At 39.6% G+C, this 21,991-nt stretch overlaps 1 protein-coding gene across 2 annotated transcripts in view; it reads left to right on the top strand.

Moving 5' to 3' along the window:
• The window catches only part of LRP6 (LDL receptor related protein 6), a 145,735-nt gene that overhangs the window by 76,304 nt on the left and 47,440 nt on the right, over nucleotides 1–21,991 (top strand). For both annotated transcript variants that reach the window (XR_008450712.1, XM_054071784.1), the window contains exons 6-9: nucleotides 1,257–1,653; nucleotides 2,216–2,387; nucleotides 18,476–18,692; nucleotides 20,072–20,361. Coding sequence is in view for 1 of the 2 variants with exons in the window: in XM_054071784.1 (XP_053927759.1) it covers nucleotides 1,257–1,653; nucleotides 2,216–2,387; nucleotides 18,476–18,692; nucleotides 20,072–20,361 (1,076 nt within the window). In the remaining variant the exon portion in view is untranslated. The remainder of the gene's footprint in view (nucleotides 1–1,256; nucleotides 1,654–2,215; nucleotides 2,388–18,475; nucleotides 18,693–20,071; nucleotides 20,362–21,991) is intronic.

The following is a 21,991-nucleotide window of genomic DNA, read 5'->3' as shown; positions in this document are numbered from 1 at the left end:
CTTTTTTTGATCAGTGACCTACTTGCTTTAGGTGTTGCTCTTTTAGTCTTCAAGCCCTTATTTATACCTCTACAAGATCAAAATCAAGACATGGACAGAATGTGGCTTGGCAATGTTTCTTTTTCACTGCAATCTTGATGCATTTATTTTCCTAAATCTTCCCCGCTCCTTCCTTCTATCCTCCCCCTTCTGTCCTCACACATGTATCAGTCCCTGTCCGCTCACTGTATGAGGAGAGCCATTGCAGTGCACTTTCCCTGCATTTAGGATGCACATTTTTTTCACCTTAGCTCAGGCTTCCCTGAGGCCTGAGCTGCTCTTATCTCCCTGAGACTCCAAACTGATAAGCCAATTTAATTGGAATGGGGTGTGGTGCTTGGTTATCCTTCATTACACTGAAATCTAGTGACATTGAATAGAAAATGAAATGAGAATGAATTAGAATAGACAATAAGTACATCTGTTATTGATCAGATGCCCAGCATGTGAACTATTAAACAGCTTGTGTTGCCCTGTGTGAAAACATCTTCCACAGTGCAAGCTGATCTTAGTTATTCATTGTGATTTTGACTTCTGACCTAAAAGCCAGCAAGGCTTTGGTATGCTTCAGCTCAAACTGCCTTTATAAGACACACTGCTATTTAACTTCATGTATTCAATAAGCTGGATCTCAGCAAATACAGGAGAAGCTGGCAGCCCTCCTTCGTGTGGTCTCTGGACATTCGTCAGTTCCCATGTCTGATTTCTCCAATAGGAATTTTTCTAATGAGATTTACGTGTGGCATTCTGTATTACATTTTCCCCTTCTAAGGCTGTTGTTGAAACATGTAGCTTGTTTGTCATGGTTGTCCCCTATACCAAGAACAGCAAACAGTCATTAAATTATTTATATAATTAATTTTTCATCTAAGAGGCTGCAGGCCATCTGTTGATTTGCATAAAATAGCAGCATAGTCACTGCATATCTATTTCAGTGTCTTTGGAGGGAATGATATGGATCGAAAATATGTCCAACATAATACATTTTGGACAAGGGAAGTGACCACTGAATTTTCTCTGTCAACACATCTCACTTGTTCTGCAACCTCACATTTGCAGCCTTTGAGTGGAACTCTGTCCTGATGCCCATCAGTTTGGTTAGGTCTGGTGAAATCAAGGTTGTAGCTTGTACCAACTGGTGCAGAATGGGGTTCGCCATTTGTAGTCTTTCTGTACAGTGTTTGTAAGATGGTTGTGGTTTTGCCTTATTCATGTAGGTGCCACTGAGCTGCTCCTTCTAGCCCGCCGGACAGATCTGAGGCGAATTTCCTTAGACACCCCAGATTTTACCGACATCGTTTTGCCACTGGAGGACATCCGTCATGCCATTGCCATTGACTTTGACCCTCTGGAAGGGTACATCTATTGGACCGATGATGAAGTTAGAGCTATTCGCCGCTCATTCATTGATGGGTCAGGTAGTCAGTTTGTTGTCACAGCACAGATCGCACATCCTGATGGCATTGCTGTGGACTGGGTTGCCCGAAATCTGTATTGGACTGACACTGGCACAGACCGTATTGAAGTTACGAGGCTTAATGGGACCATGAGAAAAATCTTGATATCAGAAGACTTGGAAGAACCCAGAGCTATTGTGCTGGATCCTATGGTTGGGTAAGCAGCTGTTCATGAGTGTTTTTTAAATAATAGTAATAAAAAGTACATATCTCTGTCTACCTGTATGCAAGTGTGAGCTGTCTATCTGTCTATGCAGATGCAATTTTAAACTCCTGAGTCCTCAAAATGAGATGCAATTTTAAACTCCTGAGTCCTCAAAATGAGAATACTGGGGTTCTTGGAAAGTAAAGGCTCTGAGGCACAGGGATTACTGCTCCCCTTTGGCTGCCTGGCTAGTGTTCTTATGTGTCTTTAGGTTTTATTCTCCTGTTTAAAAAATTGTGTTATGGGGGCGCTGTGTTGACCTGTTTGTTTATTGTGGCTGTTTTGTTGTCTGGCTGAGCGAGTGATGAGTTTTGTATGAAAGGACAGTGTGTTTAGATATCAATACTTTCTGAGTTGTTTGGGATTCCTTACTTAAGTAAGGAAATATTTTTGGCTTAGAAATGTACTTTTCTTTGTGCAGTGTGGTTTTTGGGTAACAGTAGTCCAGAAGAAGCTATGTGAATGTTGAAAGTTTAGGTTAACAAGAGTTCTTAAAATTTTGTTTCCTTTGCAGGTACATGTATTGGACTGACTGGGGAGAAATCCCAAAGATCGAGAGGGCAGCACTAGATGGCTCAGACAGAATTGTACTGGTGAATACCTCACTTGGCTGGCCAAATGGACTGGCATTGGATTATGCAGAAAGCAAAATATACTGGGGAGATGCAAAAACGGACAAAATAGAGGTTTGTGATTGCAATTGCTTTTTCATCTCTATGGAGTTATAGAATGTAGTTACTCTACTTTTCTAGGTATTTAAATCCTGATGCAGCCCAAAAAAGGCAATAGGATAATGGTTGATTTGTGCTTTAAGAAACAGTTCAGTTTATTCTGTCTTTGGGCAAGTTACTTACTGTTCTTTCTCCGTTTTTTCTGTTTGTAAATTGGACACGATATCGTGTAGTAGAGCCCTCGTTTTAAGCTTGTATGATAAAGATTTGTTAAATAAGGCATTTCTTAGATCATCAGGAAAAAAAGCTTTTACTGGGAGTAATGTTTGCAGGTTAAAAAAAATGTTTCTCTCTTTACACTGCTCAGCTTAGACATTAGTAGACCGTGTTTTAAAGAAATAGATCTCCTTTCACGTATAATTATTTTGCTCCCACAAATCCTCTGTACTTTGCATCTCCGTTGTATTAATAGGGTGCCAGTAAGTGGATAGATTTTCCTCTCTTTCTGGTATGTTCTGCTAAAATTTTTTAATTGAGAACAAAAATACTGTTCTCTCCCACATTGAAAATCCTGTGTTTCTTTTGTTATTTAACATTTATGGAATAAATCTGACATTTATTAACTTTTTGTCAGTCTCTGAAAAAGTAGTGTGGTTTAGTATTTGTTCAGTTTACCATCAAAAAGCAGATTATGTGGAAGCAGGGGACTTGGCTACTACCTTGTGCATAGTAGCACCATTTGCCTTTGCTGTATGTCCTGGTAGATTTACCTTTTCTTTTGATGAATTATAGCTTTCCTTAGTGAATCGTTACTGTTGCAAATAATTTTGAGCACATATCATATTAGGCATAATATCTTCTAGCCTTATGAAATGATTTGATTTATTTATTGTTATAAGTAATTCAATGTGAAGTCATAGTCTTGTGCTGGAAGGTCACATAACTGTTTGTTCTCCTTCAGAGTCAAAGTAACTCCAGTCCTGCAAGGTGAATTGCTTTGAAGCACTCCCTGGGAGAGCCTCAGGGAGCACGGTTTCCTTTGTCTTGAAAACGAGATTTATAGTCTGTAATTCACCTAACATTATACCAGCTCTGAGAAAAGAAGGGAAAAGTCTTAGCTATGCTTAGAGATTTATTTATAACAGATTGAGCATTTCAGCCCTGATACTGTCTTGGATTTGAATCTGTTTTGCAAAAGGAAACTTAGGCATTCTCCACTCCCCTGCTTGCCAAAACACTTCAGTTTTTCTCGTGCACTTCAGTCTTACTCAGACCATGGTTCCATATTGATTAATAATGAGTCTGTTCAGTGCTGGATCAGTTTGTGATGGAAATTTTCATCTAGGTCGGGCACGAGCTTGCTGCTGAATATCTATCGAACTCGCTAGAACGCATGACATAATGTTTATGCCAACATTACAGTGTCTGTGGCAGGACAGAAGATATCTGATCTGGCACAGTCTGCTGGGCAATTTCCATTTCATTGTTTTTAAACCAGTGTGAGCCAACACAATGAGTTTCTTCCAGGTTGTCATGTAAAATCTATGCAGGGCATTGGAGAAGATTTGTCATCATTAGGTTTCAGAATTGCTAGTAATTTTTTTTCCTGTGAGCCTCAAAGTGTTATATTTTTACCGCTGGTGCTTTTTATAAAAAGTTAACACGTTTTGACTCTTAATGATGTGTAGAAAATCTTGAAAAGTGCCTGGGTGAAACCTTGAAAGACACAGAGAAGAAATTTTCCCACAATATTTCTTTGATGTTTTTGGATTTTAGTTTTGTTTGAGGATTTGGGGTGTTTTTTTAATTGTATAAGGTGTTAGTTTGGGGATATGTGACAGAGACCTATATAATCAAGAAAATTATGTATAAGGTGACCAGGACTTCCCCAAACACACCTTTTTTTTGTAGAAGTTGACATTCATGATACTGGTAGGTGATGAGTGCAGAACAAACGAAAGCAGGCGGTTCTTCAAACAGTGTGTGGTAAGTTGTGGAAATGGTTGTGGGTCTTAAGAGTTTACGTGTTACTGGGAAGACTGGGTAAGTCTGTGGAAGGGAATTCCACTGCAGTTTACTAGAAAATAGAATTGTCTTCTGGACCACAGAGCACTGAATTGTAAATTGCTGTAGAATGAAAAAACCTTATTGAAAAGTTTCAGTATGTATTTGCTTTATTATGCTGCTCTGTAAGTCTTAAGTTTTGATTACCGTCTAAGACAGGACACCGGCATGGGTGGACCTTCTCTCTTTTCCTATGTTGAGGCCATTGTGTTCCTTGAAGGTTTGAGGAGTCTTTATTCTGTTAGCTTGTTGCATTAGCTTTAGGAAAAACTTCACGATCTTCCTTAGATGCAGTATTGCTGCATGCGAACTGCTCTGTGCAGGGGCAGAAATGGGTTGAAAATCTATGACATCTGAGAGTGACAGAGCAGGGTATGAGTTTCATACAGCTTCTGTAATTAGTAAAATGTGAAAAGGCTCTACAGAATGAAGAGGGAGTGTTCAGCCAAGAGAATGGTTCAGTCTAAAGTAGTTCCCCCCACAGCCCCCAAGTACTAAGTAATGCAAATGTAGAAGTGAGTTTCTTTTATTGATGAATCTTAGTGAATTTTCCCCAGGATCTTGTGTGGCCTCTCTGTAATCTTTTCTAAGAGATTGACTTTGTTATGTTAGGCTACAGAAATCTCAGGCTGCAATGGCACTATCAAAATCTGTGCTAGCTAGAATATTACTAATGTTTCAAGTCTTTGCTTTTCCTCCTACTGCCTTCCTCTCCTATGGCAACCACAAATCCTGAGATTTGTAACACTTTCCCTGCGCTTCCCGTCCATTTTTTATATCAGTTTAGTAGAAGATGCTTTGACCTTCAGTAAATGTTTTAAACCTGCATTTGGAGTAAGGACATTGGAGGAGGTGCAACAAAGAGTATATTTGCAACAGGATCAAAAGATGAAACATGCAGTTAGTCATGAAGACATCAGAATATATCTTGATCCCCACTTTGCTTGTATATGTTTGTGTATATTTGTGAGGGGGGGGAGGTAAAAGCAGGAGACACATTTGTGGAGTTGTGTTCTATTACCTTTAAGTAGTTTTTCATATGTGATTTTACGTGCATGGTGCTGTTTTTTTTTATTTCTAGTATGTGAATTGTGATGTGAATCCTCAGAACCATTATTTAATTGCAGCGCTACCAAAATGAATGTTTCTTGCAAGCTATGTTTCTGGTTTGTTTGTGCTACATATGAGTTTTTATTATTTATTTTTTCCACACTGATTCATGCTATGCTGTTCTGGAGCCCCCAGACGATAATAAAGCATCAGCAGGGGTTAATGGAGACTGGTAGGGGGTACAGCAGGGAGCTTTTGTTCCCATTTTATCTGGCAGCCTGCAGCAGGCAGAAGCAGGCTGTGGCTCAACAGCTTCGTCATTTATCTCGGTCAGGTTTCACTGCTGATAAACTTCTATTGAAATGGATGGCTGCTATTGTGCTTACCAGTAGGGAAGATTTCTCATTGACTTGCTACAGGTTTAAAGCATTTTCCTGCCGTACTATGAGGTTAAAAATGTATGATATGCTCTGTTGAATTGGTCTTATGTTTTCCTGCTCGAGTGAATATTTGTCTTCTGAGCACGTACGCTACCTGTTTTAAGGAGTAGGTTGGGTTTAAAATGGTCAGCAAAGCTAGTATTGATAAAAGAATTAGAAATGGCTCTGTGTGTGTATGTATATGTGCATTAAGAGGAAACAGTGATGATATGGCAGATTTCTCACAGTTTTTCTGTGATTTGCTTCATTTTTCTTTATTCATCTTTCTTCCTGCTCTCCATTCTCAGAGCCTGGAATGACACCCACTTACACCTACTAGTGGTGAGTTTAAAGAAGGGGCTCTCTGCCTCCTATACAGATCCAACCATTATCCAGTGATTTTTGAGTGCAGCTCTAACTTGAAGTATTTCTGCGTTCCCAAATCTATTAGCTTTGCCTGGCATTACTGTCTGTAATCCTCATGATTAATATGGAAAGTCTTATATCCTGCTGTTTTTCAGCATAAGTACACGCAAGTCTTCAAAACCAGTCTTGTCGGACAACAGAAAGCAGATGCTGCTAATACTTTTCGGAGCACAAAAATTGTGAACAGAGAGGACCTTTTTGTCTTTGACCCAGGAGCTAAGAGCTTGGCATCTAGAGAATGCTCTAATTCATATTCTAATCCTGAAATTGCAGGGCTACATTTTCCTCTGATGACAACTCCCGCAATTTTACTGCAACCCTAATAAGGAAATTTTGTTTTCGAAGCATTCACCATTTAATTTCCAACTGAGAAATTTTGGCTCATAGCATTAGGCTTTGTATTGTGAAATGCTGACGACTTGTAAGCCTGGTTACTGATCCTACCACATCCACCTTAGTTTGAAGCAGAGGTTTGAAAATTGAGAAGCAGAAACCTTTGAATTCCTAGCTGTTAAACACAGCCGCTTTTGTGTACTTACACTAAGCTTTTGCAGGTATGAGAACTAAGGAAGTTGAAACAAATACTTGAAGTTGCTTTACTGTTTAATTTTGGCCACAATTCATGATCCATCTGGTTTGGATAGCTGTGATGCTTGGGGACCTCATTCGGCAAAGAACAAGTACAAGATGTACATGCTGCAGAGGGTAGGAGCAGATCCCTCTCCTCCATACCAGTTTCAGAAATTTAAAATTTACTTTGTTAGAGAATTTCCAGCTATTTCTTAATGCCTGCTAGACCTGCATTAGAAAAATTACCGATCTTTGAAACAAGTAGCAGAGTAAAGGCTTATTGAAAAAAAAAATAGTTTATACTTTGTGTGACTTCCATTTGGGAGGTTTCTTAGGAACTTTTGAATGAACTTAGGGAAGAATTAGATGTCATGATGCAGACCAATATGGGAAAACTATACTACAAAGCAAACAAATGACAATCATCAACCACATATTGATAGAGCCTCTTGACTATTGAAGAGCCAGATACAAGAATTTGAGTGGCATCTTCTCTATGGATTCCAAATACTAAGCCAGGACCTCCTGGAATTGTAAGTTTGTTACTTTTTCTTTTTTTAAATAAAAGTTAAATTCCCTTGGTTTTTTTCCAGTTTCAATGCAGGAACATTCAAAAGTCAACTTCTTATTGCCTTTTGATAAATTGAGAATATCTAAATAAGATGGAAAGATGAAAAGTTTGAGACACCTATTACAGACCACTTATTTTGTTGTTGAGTCTCAGAAGTTCTGAGGGATCTGCTATCAACAGACAGTTACCCGTAATGGAAGAGGGAGAGGTTCCCAGCACCTCACAAGAGAAAGAAGATAACAAGGGTAGATACAGCCAGAACTCTTGTTCAAGACTAACCTGACTCTGTGATCTGGGCACCAGGCATGGTACTTTTCTAAGAAGTGAAATTACTGCCCTAAAATTATATGGTGTTACAAAAGACTTTGGCATACAAATTTAAAATGTTTCTTAAACGATCTGCGTTTTTCTCTGAAATCTGTGTGTGGTTTTCATTCAATGAGATGTAGATAGTTTCACCTTGGTAAACTGCCTTATGTTGCCTTTATAGAAAATGTTAGAAATCAACACTTCTGCAGCATGTCGTGCTTTACCCTGAAGTACGTGTTTAGAATAGATTGGATGAGCCCTCCTGTAAAAGCACATATTCTTTTCTGTTAAACTCTAAGGAGAGCCCAGAGTTCTGATGTCAGAGGCAGATGCCCACACTTCAGATACATCTGAGCAGAAAGTTGTGCTGGCTTCTATAACCTTTTTTGAACATTATCATTAAGTTTACCTTTCTCAGACTTGGTGGTCATTTACATTTGTGAAGCTTGACTGATACTTTCCACGCTGGAAATTATCTTACAAGCTTTGCTAACAGTTCAGCAGTCCCATTTTGCTAATGATAGCTATGTAAATGTCGTGGTTCCCAATGGCCTAGCATGGAGCTAATTGAAATACATTTGGATTCCACTGATGTGTCATATGTGCTTCCTAGATTTTTCCCACTGGAGTTAAGAAATTGTATTTTAGTTTATGTTCTTGTCTCATCTAGAAAGTAGCAAGCCTCTCCTGGCAGTTTGTATTGGTTACCTTAGGGAAAACACAAAATTTCCCCAAACTGAAATAACTAGAGCCATCGGCTGACCTCACTGGGTCTGACATACTTCAGATAATATTTGAAGGCAAGCTGGGGAGTTATGTGAAGAGATAATCCTGCATTTCTGATTCAGCTGTGTGCTCTTTGTCAGTCTGCTGTTAGCCCTTACTCTCCTGTATTCTGGCGTATTTTTTTTCCCTTTTTCCAAGCTTAATTGCATTACTGTGCAAAAAAGATCGTACTGATCTTTGACCTGGGGTTCTTCAGGAGCCTTCACATGACCTTGTGATCCCTCTTAATAATTATTCAGCTTTCACCCAGGCTTTTTCTTTCTGAGATTTTATAGTCTTAACCTATACTTTTTTTCTGATACCATTCATTATGTTGTTCTCATGTTTGCAGAGTTCTGTGAGAATTGGCTTATAAGAAAGTTAATACCCTTTATTAGGCAGGTAAATACATATGATGAAAACCAAGCTTTTGGACATGCAGAGTCCCTTGGAGTTGAAGTGATTTATTGAAAGGAGCTGTTGAATCAACTTAATAGCTTACTGCTGCCAGAAGTGGAAAGTATCCCAGAGCCCTCCCCTAGCTTTGCACTGTCTGAATCATTCATTGGACTGTTCCTTAAACCACTTGGACTTGCCAAAACAGCGGAAAACTTTCCATGCTTTTTCCCTCTACAAAACAAGATCAGTTATACTTGCTTATGGAGGATTGTGGAAAGCACTAAGTTAGGTAGGGAACTAATTGAAAGTAAGAAATTCCTGGGCTAAAGTAGTGAAAGAAAGTGCCTTTGAAAAGGAGAGAACAGAAGAGAATGCAAGAAGCATTAGAAGTTCTGTTACTGAACTTAGTCTTGTAAACCCATTCTGCAAACCACTGTGGGGGGTTCATGTTGGTCTTGGCTAGTATTCTTTGCTTCCCGCAAAGCATGTATATGGTTGTTTATAGGACTTAGTTGACAAATGGGCATAGGCAACTTACCACATAATAGAACACCCTTAGACTGTTCTCACTTCACTTTATATATAGATGTACCAAAATTAATTTCCATAGCCAAGCACCTTTATTCACCTTGTTTTACGACTGATTGTTACTTTTTAGTTGTATTGTCACAGAGGAGCCTCTTTTTTTTTCCTGTGAAAAACCTCCCTTCTCATCCTGTTCATCATTTCAGTTCAATTTTTTGTCTTAGCTGGTTCCTTACAAACGCAGGGGGGTTTTCTGTACTGCATGAGATTGCCTAGGAGATGTCATGTTTGACTGTCACAATGGTTATAAACTCCTTTCCCTGCCTGCTTGTCGCTTCACCTGACTTGAGCCATTTCATTGAAAACCCAGCCAGTTGTTTCTAAAATTAAATTCCATCTCTGAGAAAGCAGTTCTGTTGTTGGTATTGATTGATTAGTGAGCTAGGAAGGTTGTCCTATTGTGAAAGAAATTAGCTTATAACAGTATCTGTAGCATGATAGAAAAGGCTATTTATGAAGTTAATCTCTTTTCTGTTTTTTTTTTTTCATATTTATCTTTGCTGCAGTCCTATTAGGAATATTATCCATGCTCAGGAAAAAAGGTATTTTGAGTTCTTTGGAAAAATTATTAGAGCTCAGAAGGAAATTGAGGGTACTGGGAAACTGTTGAATTAGAAATTGGTAATGGCTATTATGAAACAATTAACGGAAAGAAATTGTGCAGTTGGCTGGAGGCATTTGGTTTCTGAAGCAAATATAAAGTGTTCCAGGTATCCCTTCTGCTGATTTCCCAGGATTTCAGTGCAGTGAAAAGATGGCTTCCCATCCCATATGTAAACCATTTCTTAACATTTGGGAATGAAGGGAAAATATTTTTAATGTTACGTTAATGACACAGATGGAATAATTGTCTCGAGTTTAAAATTTTGATTACTCAGTCAGGGAGGGTGTAGTTTTGATCAGGACAGTTTTTAGAGGAGAAGAATAATACAAGTGGAGACGTAGACAAGATGTCCCTTTTTTCCTCGCTTAGAGCTGCTGTTTTATAGTAGATGTGTTAATTGTATGACTTTACTGCAGCCGTGACAGTAAAATAATTGTGGTCTGTTCTGTTTATTTTGCTTAAACAGCACGTTGAAAGTGCATAGTTCTCAAAACCAGTCTGGAAAAATGTTCATGTAATGTTCAGAAGGCATTCTAGCTATCTTTCAGAGTTATTTTTGAGAGATATGGTGCCTCAGTTTTCATTTTTCCCTTAACTAAATAAATTTAAAGAGTTAGTGTTGTATTTCACTTCTCTGTTATAGTAGGATTCTTGTACATTTAGGTGGAAGATTAACGGTCATGTCCTTGATTAGCAGTGTCATGAGTTAGTCAGTATGTGTTGCATCAAATAAAGGGCACATGCAAGTATTTATCCTTGGATAATCAAGGCTGAAATAACTAAGCCCAGACCTTTAATAATACTGAACTGAGGCCTTTTTCAAGACTTTTTTCCATGGTATGTTGAAATATCTGGGATAGATGTATTGAATTCAATATTTCAGAGCTGTCTTACAGTAATAGTTGTTTGCAATGATCTTATGCAGCTCATAATAATTAGTGTTAATGATAAAACTCAAGAGAAATTCACTTATTCACATATTCACATAACTGTTTTTTTAGTTGTATCTATTCCTAGATTGCCTTGGCATGACCCATGTTGAAACTGTGGAGGTTGCAATGCTTTCAAACTATTACAAGGAGCCCAACTTGTCACTAGAAAGATTCAAGAGTTTTTAAGGTCTGCTCAGGAAGAATTCCTGTGATGTTCCTGTGCCAAATGGCTGTGTTGGTTTTTTTTTGTTTTTTTTTTTTTTTGTGCTGAGAGGTAAACCATACATGAGAGTATATTTCAACATGGAAATTACAACATAGTGTGTTCTGTATTTGTGGGACGTGTAACATACAAAGCATTGCCACTGAGTCAGAACATTCTCTTATTCCTTATCTTTTCATAATGAAGATAAATGCTACAATTTCATCCTTCCTTTGGATCACTGAGGAGAGATGGTTCTTAACTGTGGTTGCTGTTAGAAATTTTGTAGAGCTGGCACAGTGGTGGCACTGGTACTTGAACAGGGCAGTTGAGGTCTTGCATATTAAATGGGGTCTCCTGGCCTCTCTAAGAATCAGGAAGCTGATACTAGTGAAGGTTCAGGAATCAAGAGACGGCTAAGGTTTGTGTCCAAAAATTGGGTGTCAGTTTTTTAAAATCAGGTCTTATGTTCAAGTTATGTCATGTTATGAGATCTTTGTATCTGACATTAAAGCAGTTTATGGATTTTACCAAATGACCTTTTGGGAGGGTTTTGTTTTACTGATACATGTGCATTTGTGAAACAAATAAAGATCTGGCAACATCTTGTAGTGTAGCTTTCAGTCCATCACAGAGGCCTGTTCCATTCTTGTAAGTAATCTTTAATTTTCTTAAAATACAGAGTTAGTGGCTGTCATGTTATTTATAAATGTTCAGTTTATAAACTTCAATTTATTGACTTCCTCTGTTCCAGTCCTGCTGAGATAGAGCCCAGCAGGCATGATACTTAAGTGCTCCCTGTTTGTTTATTACTACATCCAAAAGAGAACCCAGGAAACTACAGGCCCATTAGGCTTACTTCAGTCCCTAGGAAAGTAATGAAAGAGTCCTCCTATGACCTATCACAAGCCAAAAGGCGCAGGTGATTGGGAAAAGCTGACAGGGTCTTACTAAGGGTAAATCATGCCTGATCTATCTTGATCACATTCTACGAAGAAATAACATCATATTTTAACATAGAATCATAGAATAGTTTTGGTTGGAAGAGACCTTAAAGATCATCTGGTTCCAACCCCCCTGCCATGTGCAGGGACACCTCCCACTAGCTCAGGCTGCCCAACGCCCCATCCAACCTAGCCTTGAACATCTCCAGGGACGAGGCATCCACAACTTCACTGGGCAACCTGTGCCAGTGTCTCACCACTCTCATGGTGAAGAAATTCCTCCTTTTTTTTCTCTAGTTTATACATTGCCCCTAGTCCTATCACTATGTGCCCTTGTAAAAGGTCCCTCCTGAGCTTTCTTGTAGCCCCCTTCAGGTACTGGAAGGTCACTGTGAGGTCTCTTCGGAGCCTTCTCTTCTCCAGGCTGAACAAGCCTAAGTCACCCAGCCTGTCCTCATATGGGAGGTGCTCCAGCCCTCTGATCATCTTTGTAGCCCTCCTGTGGACCCTTTCCAACAGCTCCATATCCTTCTTATGTTGAGGATTCTGGAAGTGGGCACAATACTCCAGTTGAGGTCTCACAAGAGAGGAATAGAGGGGCAGAATCGCCTCCCTCGACCTGCTGGCCACGCTTCTTTTGATGCAGTCCAGGATATGGTTGGCCTTCTGGGCTGTGAGCGCATGTTGCCAGCTCATGTGGAACTTCTCATCAGTCAGCACCCCCAAGTCCTTCTCTGCAGGAAGAGGGAAGAGTAGTGTTTACCTGGACTTCAGCAAAGTGTTTAACACCATTTGCCACAGCTTCCTCATAGACAAACTGTCAAAGTACTGACTGGATGAGTGGTTAGCGAGATGGGTAGGGAGTGGGATCACAGATTGCACTCAGGGGGTTATGATTGGTGCTTTTCACTTAGGCTGGCAGCCTGTCACAATAGGATCCCTGAGATATTGATACTGTTCAGTATCGTAACATGTGGTCTGGATGATGGGATTGAAAGCACCCTCCCAAGTTTGCTGATGGCATTGAAGTGGGTGGTGAGGTCAACATGTCAAAGGGAGAGCCATCTTCCAGAGAGACCCCGACAGGCGAAGTGTGGGCTAACAAGAGCTATGTGAAGTTTTACAAAAACAAGCGTAAGGTCCTGTACTTGGGATGATGTAATCTAGGAACCCACTGCAGGCAAGGATCGATGTGGCTGATGAGCAGCTTTGCTGAAAGGGACCTGGGGGCTGAATGTGAGTCCAGTGCACTGCTGCAGACAAATCTGACCATTGGCTGCATCCACAGGGGAATTGCTAGCAGAGATGGAGACACGATCATTCCACTCTATTCAGTGCCTGTTGGGCCACACCTAGAGTACTGTGTCCAGTTTTGATCCCCACAATTCAGGAAAGATGCAGATGGAGTGGAGAGGGCCCAGAGAAGGGCCACAAAGATGATGAAAAGACTGAAGAAGCTGCCCTTTGAGGAAGGACTGAAGGGTTTGTCTTTTCTCCCTGGAGAAGTCTCAGGACGGGGGACATTTCATCATGGTTTCCCAGTACTTACAGGGCAACTACAAGGAGGGTGGAGAGTCTGCCTTCAGAAGGAGCTGCATGGACAGGAGAGGCAGTGGCTACAAGATACACTAGGAAAGGTTTCATCTCAGTATAAGAAAGAAATATTTTACAGTCAGACCAGTCATTTGCTGGAGCAACCTCCCAAGAGATGTGGCGGAGTCTCCATCATTGCAAGTGTTTAAGATGTTGAGTGGACAGGGTGCTAGATCTAGATCATCTAGGCTTCCTTCCCCACAAAAGTTTCCACCAGATGATCCCTTCCAACCTGGTCTGATGTATGGCACTGTGATTCTACATCCAAAGTTAAACCATGCCTGTGAGTTAAGATGAAAGATCATGGTTTACTTACCGTTGGTCTGCTTATGGCAGTAGGTTAATTGTCTGACTGACACAATTTACTCATAATCTCCCAGATGTTCCTTGGAAAGTGTTTTGTTTCCAGTACCTGCATGCTGTCTTCTCCTCCTGGAGTCATCGGTACTGAGGCTGTCCAGCACCTTGAAGAACTGGACTCTTTGTTTGATACTAATCTAGGTATGGCCCCATAGGGATAAACCATTTATGTTACCAGCATCTCCTCAGTGCTCTGGATGTGAGCTAGTGTGCAACAGCTTATTCCATTCTTCCACTGGCCTTGGTCTGCTAGACCTGAGCAGATTCCTAGTCCTGTTTGGGGCCCTTTGTACCTTTGCCAGGGCTCCTGCACAAGCTCTGACCAGAGCTGAACATTATTTTCACCGATTTGGTAGGTGTAATGATTGAGCTCTAGACTAAACCCAAGCAAATTACAAGCGTGCATTCAATTACTGTACATTCAAATCCTGGAGTATTGGAAAGATAAATTTACTGTATGAGGCTGTTTGTCACAGTTTATTACTGGTATTCAAGAGTGAATTTGAATCCAGGTTATCTGATGGAAAGACCTTTAGAATATAACACTGTCCAGTCCAGTCTGTTATTTTAAAATAGAAGTGACACTTAAAAGTTTGTGGGTTTTTTATTGTTCCTGCTAGCCATTAAGTACAGCATCTTAAAATATTACCACATTTTCTGCATTAATTAATTTCTTTTGAATAAGCTGTATTTTCATGCCGCCATAGACTTGTATTCATTATTATTCTAAGATAAGCAAAGCCCTTATTCTACAGACAGGATATCTGCTATGTTTTCCAAGGATTTAGTTTTTCTACTTTATTTCATATTTTTCATGGAGCTACTTGCCCTTTCAATAAAGGTAGCGTTTGTGGTTGCACCACATCTGTTTCCTGTTGTGGTCTGTATTCTCACTGTGGTTTGTAGTATTTGGGATGGCCTTAGAATGTGAAACCCACATCACATTGTGGTTAAAGCAGCATAAACCGCTGGAGACACTTCCTTGTGGCAGCAGAAGGTGAGTTTCTCGTTTGGGGGATTCTGTGGGCATAGGCATCAGTGTGAGCTGATCCATCTGGGGCTTGAGAGGGGGAATGAATGCATAACAGTATTGACTGGGATTCAGTTGTCACCTGAGATTCAGTGTGTGAAAAGATGATTCTGAAATCCTTTGAAGTTGGTTGATGACTGAGTTGGGTTTTTTTTCCTTGTGCTTATTATATCTATCATTCCTATATCTTTTGCCACTTTCCTTCTGCCTTACACCAGACTGGTTCTGTAGTCTGTTGCTGGAATTGTATTCAAATATCCTAAATTGCAGCTGAAGTGAGGCAGACAATGTGGTGCCATGGAACTATTCAGAGTTACCTAGCTACTAATTGGCAGATGTTTATATTAAGTAATTTTGCACAGATATGGTCAGGTAAGACTGCTGTGGGAGTAGGGTGGCAGGTATGTGTAAGTGCTTTCAGGTAGGTGCCTGTTTTGTCTAGGTGACATAAAGCCGTCTTTCAAAATAACTTGTATGTGGCAAAAAGAAAAATTAATTAAAAGCAGATACTTAATCCTGAAGGTCCTCCCTGCTGTTTTCCTGATTTTCAGTATAAGAGGAAGCTTATTTGAACACCTCCTCCCTTAAAGTTTGCAAAAGGAAGTTCATCTGATACCATACACCTTCCAACTAATTCTCTTTGCCAGTAGTTAAGTACCCCCTTAAATATAGAAGCTTCTTCATTTTTGAAAGTACAAGGCAAAAAGTGTAGTATCTGAAGGTACTACTTTATGATAGTGATATTTTGATGGTTATTCCTATGTGGTTTTAGTCGATTCACTTTGCAACATCTGTCTGTTCTGTTTATCTGTTTGGTCTGCTTAGCAAGCACTAATTGCCATATATTCATTAGTTGCAAGCAAATGCTCATCTCTATAGTTTAAGGGGGGAGGAACAAGTTATTGTGGGAGTGTGCGATGACTGTGTTATCGTTAGAAAGGAGTGGTGGAGAAAGGGGATGATCGGTTTTGCGTGGTAGTGGTTTCTTGAGGGGTTGGTGGGCTTAATGACTGTAACTCAGTTTATCTTACAGATGTTAAATCTGTATCCTTGGTTCTAAAGTTAACCGTTAGTGTGTTGTTTAGCAACCTCATTTGTCAAAACAGAGTGTAGGAGGCATGCTGCTAGGAAATGAGAGAGCCAGCAGATGCTGAAATTGTCTGAAGTACAATAAATGGAATAGCAGAGCTTGTTTTCAAAAGCAAGTCCAGAAATGAGGCAATTATGCTGGGCACTGAGCCCAGCTAAACAATCTGTGATAGGAAAAGCTGTGTTTGGACTTGATTATCAGTGTAAAGGACATAAGTTACAGCTTTAGGGTGGTAAAGCTGGAGGTGTTTAAAAAGCGGGTAGATGAGGTGCTTGGGGACATGATTTAGTGGACAGGTATGGTTGGAGTTGATGATCTCTAAGATTGTTTCCAGCCTAATGATTCTGATTCTAAATGCAGCATAATGCAAAGTGAAACTGCAAGTACTGTGCTTGTCTTTCTAAAGAGTTTTAGTGAGAATGCAGGAAGAAATACTTCAAGTGGTGCTCATCTTATCTTTGTGATGCATGTGCATTAGTGCATGTGTAGAAGCATACTGTAGACGACTATACCAAAGGTTTTTTGGTAAGCCAGTTCCACAGAGTGATTATAAGCTTTTTTCCCCAAAGTAAACATGGAGCCTCTTCCTACAAACTAACAAGTAAGCCCTTTCGTTTTTCGGTAGGAAACATGCACATAAAGATTCAACTCCTATTCTGACTTACTGAGAGTAAGTACAGTAATGTCAGGAGTTTTATGACAGGGAATAGTGTTAAGGAGAAGCTGAATTATTGTGAAGATGAAAGCCTTTTCTTCCACTTTTTTAGTGAACTTAAAACCAGCATATTATCATGCTAATTATACCGTATGCCGAGAAAAGCAGAGAAACAGAACTGAAACCCATATTTCTTTCCTCCTTTCCCAGCTGTGCTTGAGTAGGTAAAAGGCAGGAGTTGCTCCAGATTAGCCCTCCTGTTTCTCATGTGCTAGGAAATTCTTCTGACCACAGAGCATCAGCAGTCTAGCCAGAGTTACTAAACCAATTGATCCTGAAGGCTGTCATTGCAAAGTCTTTGGATTTGAGCCATGAGAAGAATGGGAAATCATACGCACTTCTCTATGGCTATATTAATTCCACCAAGGGAAGTGAGAGAAATTTGAAAACAGTAATTTAATAGGTCACCCTTTTCCAAGTCCTTGACTTGGAACATCCTTGGGTAGTGGGAAGGATGTTTTAATGTTTCAGCAACTTGAATATTGTAAATCATGTTATTTTGGGGATTTTTTATAATAAGGTGGTTGGTATTTTTCTTTTTCTTGGAAGGGTAATATGCATGCTGCAAACTTAAACTGTAAACTTTAGCAGAAATAGTTCAGAAGTAACTTCTATAAAATTACAGTCTTAAATCATTTTTAAGCTTCTTTTAAAACAGGACTGTTGCTCCTGTCAGTATGGTACTTTTTCTAGTAATACATAGCATTCATAAGGTACTTGATCACTTGAACATGCACACATATATTTAATTAATCTTTTCAGTGCCTCTTTGAGGAAGTTAGGTGGTTTTTTTTTTAGTAGTAAAGAAAAATGACACAGTGAATTCAAGTGTCTTGATCAAAGTCATGCAGTTATTTACAGACTGTTGCTGTTCCTTCTGGTACAAAAAATACTAAACTTCATTTTGAAGACTGTAAAGCTGTTTCTTTATTCAGACTCGGGGATGTAATCATATTCTGTAGATCTTCTTGGCTGTTTGCCTCACAGAATTTATGTGGGGCCTTCTCTTATTGCTATCTGTAACCTGGGCAAAGTTCACTTGGGAGGGACTGTGGACCACAAGTTGCTGAGCCAGAACTCATTGAGATTGTAAGCTTGTCTTTGAGTAAAACACAGCATCTCTCATTTAAAACTAAATCAAGAGACATAAGTCAGAAATGAAAGAGCGGCAACCTCCAATAGGCACACATAGTATTAGTTCATAAAGCAAATATGAGGAATGTTGTATCATAATTTCACATTGCAATCTGCTTACGAGAATAGCCTTATATATAAGTGATCCTCTGTGGTTTTTAGAATAAGTACCTGTTGAAATACAGACTTCTGCATAATGTTGATAGCATTGTTATATCTTGGAGGTTATTTTTTAATTTAAAGTGTGGAGCAGCTGGTTATTAAATCTCTGATAAATAGTGGAAGAATTATACATATACATATAATACATAGTTTAAGTTTGTGTTCATGTGTATCCATAGGTCATGAACACTGATGGAACTGGGAGAAGAGTTCTGGTGGAGGACAAGCTGCCTCATATCTTTGGATTCACACTCTTGGGAGACTATGTTTATTGGACAGACTGGCAAAGACGTAGCATTGAACGTGTGCATAAGCGAACAGCAGAAAGAGAGATCATCATAGATCAACTGCCTGATCTAATGGGACTGAAAGCTACAAACGTCCACCAGATAATTGGTAAGACTGCTAATCGAGCAAGTAAAATGCAATAGAAAATTTTAGCAGTGCTGTTCTGCATGTACCACTTTGTACACTTTTTTGATTTTTAGAAATGAGTAGAACCTAGTTTTATTTCATAACTGCAGGTTGCAGTTTGGTGGGATGGAGTAGATTTTTTTTTGTGAGGTACCTCATTTCTCCAACTTGGAAGAGTATCAGCTGGAAAACAACCAGACACCCTCCAGAATGGATAATTTTCTGCTGCTTAAGGAATTGGAGCAGCTTCTAGGTCTGAACAACCCTGGATCCAGTAAAGGGGAGAAGAAGGATCATGAAAAATGAGAACTTCTCTTTGTAACAGCCAGCTATTAGATTAGCCCAGCTGTTTATGAAACTACAGCTGTAGCAGCTTTTCATCTTGCAGTCTGCACATGTGCTCCCGGTATGCAAAAGCTAAGAATGAGCCAGTTTTAGTCTGTTCAGTGCTTTTCACATTAATGCTGCAAAATCATCTTTAAAAATAACTAGAAGTACTTTTTGCCCTGTGGTGCCTGTGATATAGAAATGCAGGACCTAGCTTTAAATAAGCTGTCGTAGGCTATCCAAACAGTGGTAGCAGTGCAGCCGTGGCATCGCAGAACTCATCACATTCCTTGAAAATCCTGCTGTATGGGACTTGCAGCTTCTTGCTACCATGTCTGGATTGTACACCAGGGAATTAAGCAAATCTAGTTGAGGTGTATCTTTGCATTGCTGCTACCACGTTAACAAGATGCTCTAAGGCGCATGTGTGTTAAATGCAGCTCTCTTTCAAACTGTTAGGCTAATTGACCTTGGTAACACTGGGCCTCTCTAGGTGGATTTCCAGCATGTGCAGGTACACAAGTGAGTATTGTAAAGAGCTACTTTCCTAGCATCCTGGAGAGGAGGGTCAGTTGAATGGATGTGAAAATAGATCTACAAATTTTCCATCTTTAGGAACACAGTTGGAACCAGTGTACTGTAAAAGGCAACAGAACATACTCTTGCTTATTTACGTACTTAGCACCCATTTAATGCTTGTGATGCACATCAGGAATATGAGTAGCTACTGGGGTCCAGATCCTTTCCCTAATGCTGTGTTTGTTTTGTGAGATCAGGAAAACAAGTGCTGGCTTTCCAGCCACGTAGAGTAACAGTCATATAAAAAATTACAGGAAATTAATAAAAGCGAATTAATTCCAAGAGAGCTTTACATGATTCTTAAAGGACTCATAGTGTTATTGATGGCAGAGTACAGCAAGAGGTCAAGAAGAGGTCAAGAGAATACAACAAGATCCAGTCCTCTGAGGACTGGCTTCATCTTTCATCTGAAGTCAGTTTGTAACGATTGCTTTTGCTTTTGTTGTATACTGCAGGTACAAACCCTTGTGCAGAGGATAATGGAGGCTGCAGCCACCTTTGTTTGTACAGACCACAAGGCCTTCGCTGTGCTTGCCCCATAGGGTTAGAGCTCATCAATGATATGAAGACCTGCATCGTCCCAGAAGCTTTCCTGCTGTTTTCTCGACGAGCAGATATCAGACGAATCTCTTTAGAAACTAACAACAACAACGTTGCTATTCCACTGACTGGAGTCAAGGAGGCTTCTGCTCTAGATTTTGATGTGACAGACAATCGGATTTACTGGACTGACATTTCACTGAAGGTAGAGGTTTATTCCTTGTTGACTATTAAGTTGTTATAAGGTTCTTGAGATATTTAAGAATAAATTAACAAGCACTATGCAGAAGGTTCAAGGGATGGTTAAAAGAGCTAGTCCTGACTAAGAATGACATACATTTTCATTATTCAGCTGCATTTTCTTCTGTAAGTAATTTAATTCTAGTGTATACATTTTCACTTAAAGGATAAATTCGCAAAAAATAAAGGATTTTTTGTCAGAAATCTGAGATGAATGCGTTTGTCAAGAGGTTTTGGGGACCAAAGGTGTTTTGCCAGATCTATTTAGTGGGAGGAAGGCCTCTCTTGGGTCTTACCTATTCATCAACTTAGAGAGCTACTGCTTGTGAGATGTATTATGAATCACAGGCTTTGTATAACAGGTCTACGCTGAGAAATTGGAAAAGGTTGAGAGTAGCTGTTTAAATATGGTGGTTTATGGAGTGACAGAAATCTGTGTGTTGTCACTGTTATCTCTGTTAATCAAGGAGTTTAGTTATTGCCTTTGTTTTTCATGGCTTGTAGATATAGTCAGAATTCTGAGCATCAAAACTTAGTTTTTAATAAAAGGAAAGTTTTTTTTGCAATTGTGCCAGCAATAACTCACAGACCATTGCAACTGCAAAAGCAGAAAAGATAAAATGACAGAGTTTAAGTGAGTTTGAGAGGTCACTTGGCTGAACTCTTTAGGTGTGGTATTCATTTGAGCTGTGTTTGAAACAAAAATAAAGTGATGGTCTGATCAGTTTTTAAGAGTGAAACAGATAAAAACTGAGAAACAAACTTCCCTGCTGTGTACTGTCAAAAGCTGGCATAATTAGTATGTAGTACGCAAACTGAGAAGTAAACAAAAAATCAATCTTTGTGTTAACTTCTGATGGGTTATGAGTATGGGGAGTATGTGTGGAGGGGAATATTAAGGATACAGAAAGGGAGCCCTTGTTTGCCAGGAAGAATTTGGTTCCGTCCTGATGTTACTGCTTGACTTTCAGGTTTCTAAGTGGTCACAGTAAATCAGGGGCTGCCTAAACTATGATATGTTATCAAAATATGATTCTAGCTGTGTCTGCTATGGCAGGCTGATCCGTGACTGCAAAAGTTGAAAGAATTCTTTTTGAGTAAAAGACCAAGAAGAAATTGTGCCTAGCGAAATGAAATTAAACTATCAGGGCTGAACCACTTGTACTGCCCAGCTAATCAGCTGTTAGGTTCTTTTCTTCTATTTGCTCTTCTGTCCTGAACTTTTTCATTAAGCTGCTTTAAATATTGTTCTATGCTATAACATCGATGCTTTTGTATAGTCCTGGGAGAGCCAAAATATTTCTCCCTCGAAGCCGGCACTGAGTTATTAAGGTCACTTTGGCCTGTAGACTGCTTAATTGAACCAGACTAGTTATCCCATTTATTTCCCCAGTGAAACGCTATTGTAATTGACAGAGAATACATTCATGGAGTACAGTAAATCATTACTTCTGAATAGCAGCATTGTCCGCCTTGCAAATAAGCAGCATATTGTCAGATCCTCTTTCCTAGGAGATGCCTGAAATCTGAAAGTGTTTAAAGTGCAACAAAGAAAACAGCCAGCCCAATGACAGACTGGTAAAATTTCTAATTTG

This window comes from Cuculus canorus, chromosome 1 (assembly GCF_017976375.1).
Source record: "Cuculus canorus isolate bCucCan1 chromosome 1, bCucCan1.pri, whole genome shotgun sequence".
NCBI lineage: Eukaryota > Metazoa > Chordata > Aves > Cuculiformes > Cuculidae > Cuculus > Cuculus canorus.
This window is presented reverse-complemented; position numbering and strand designations above follow the sequence as displayed.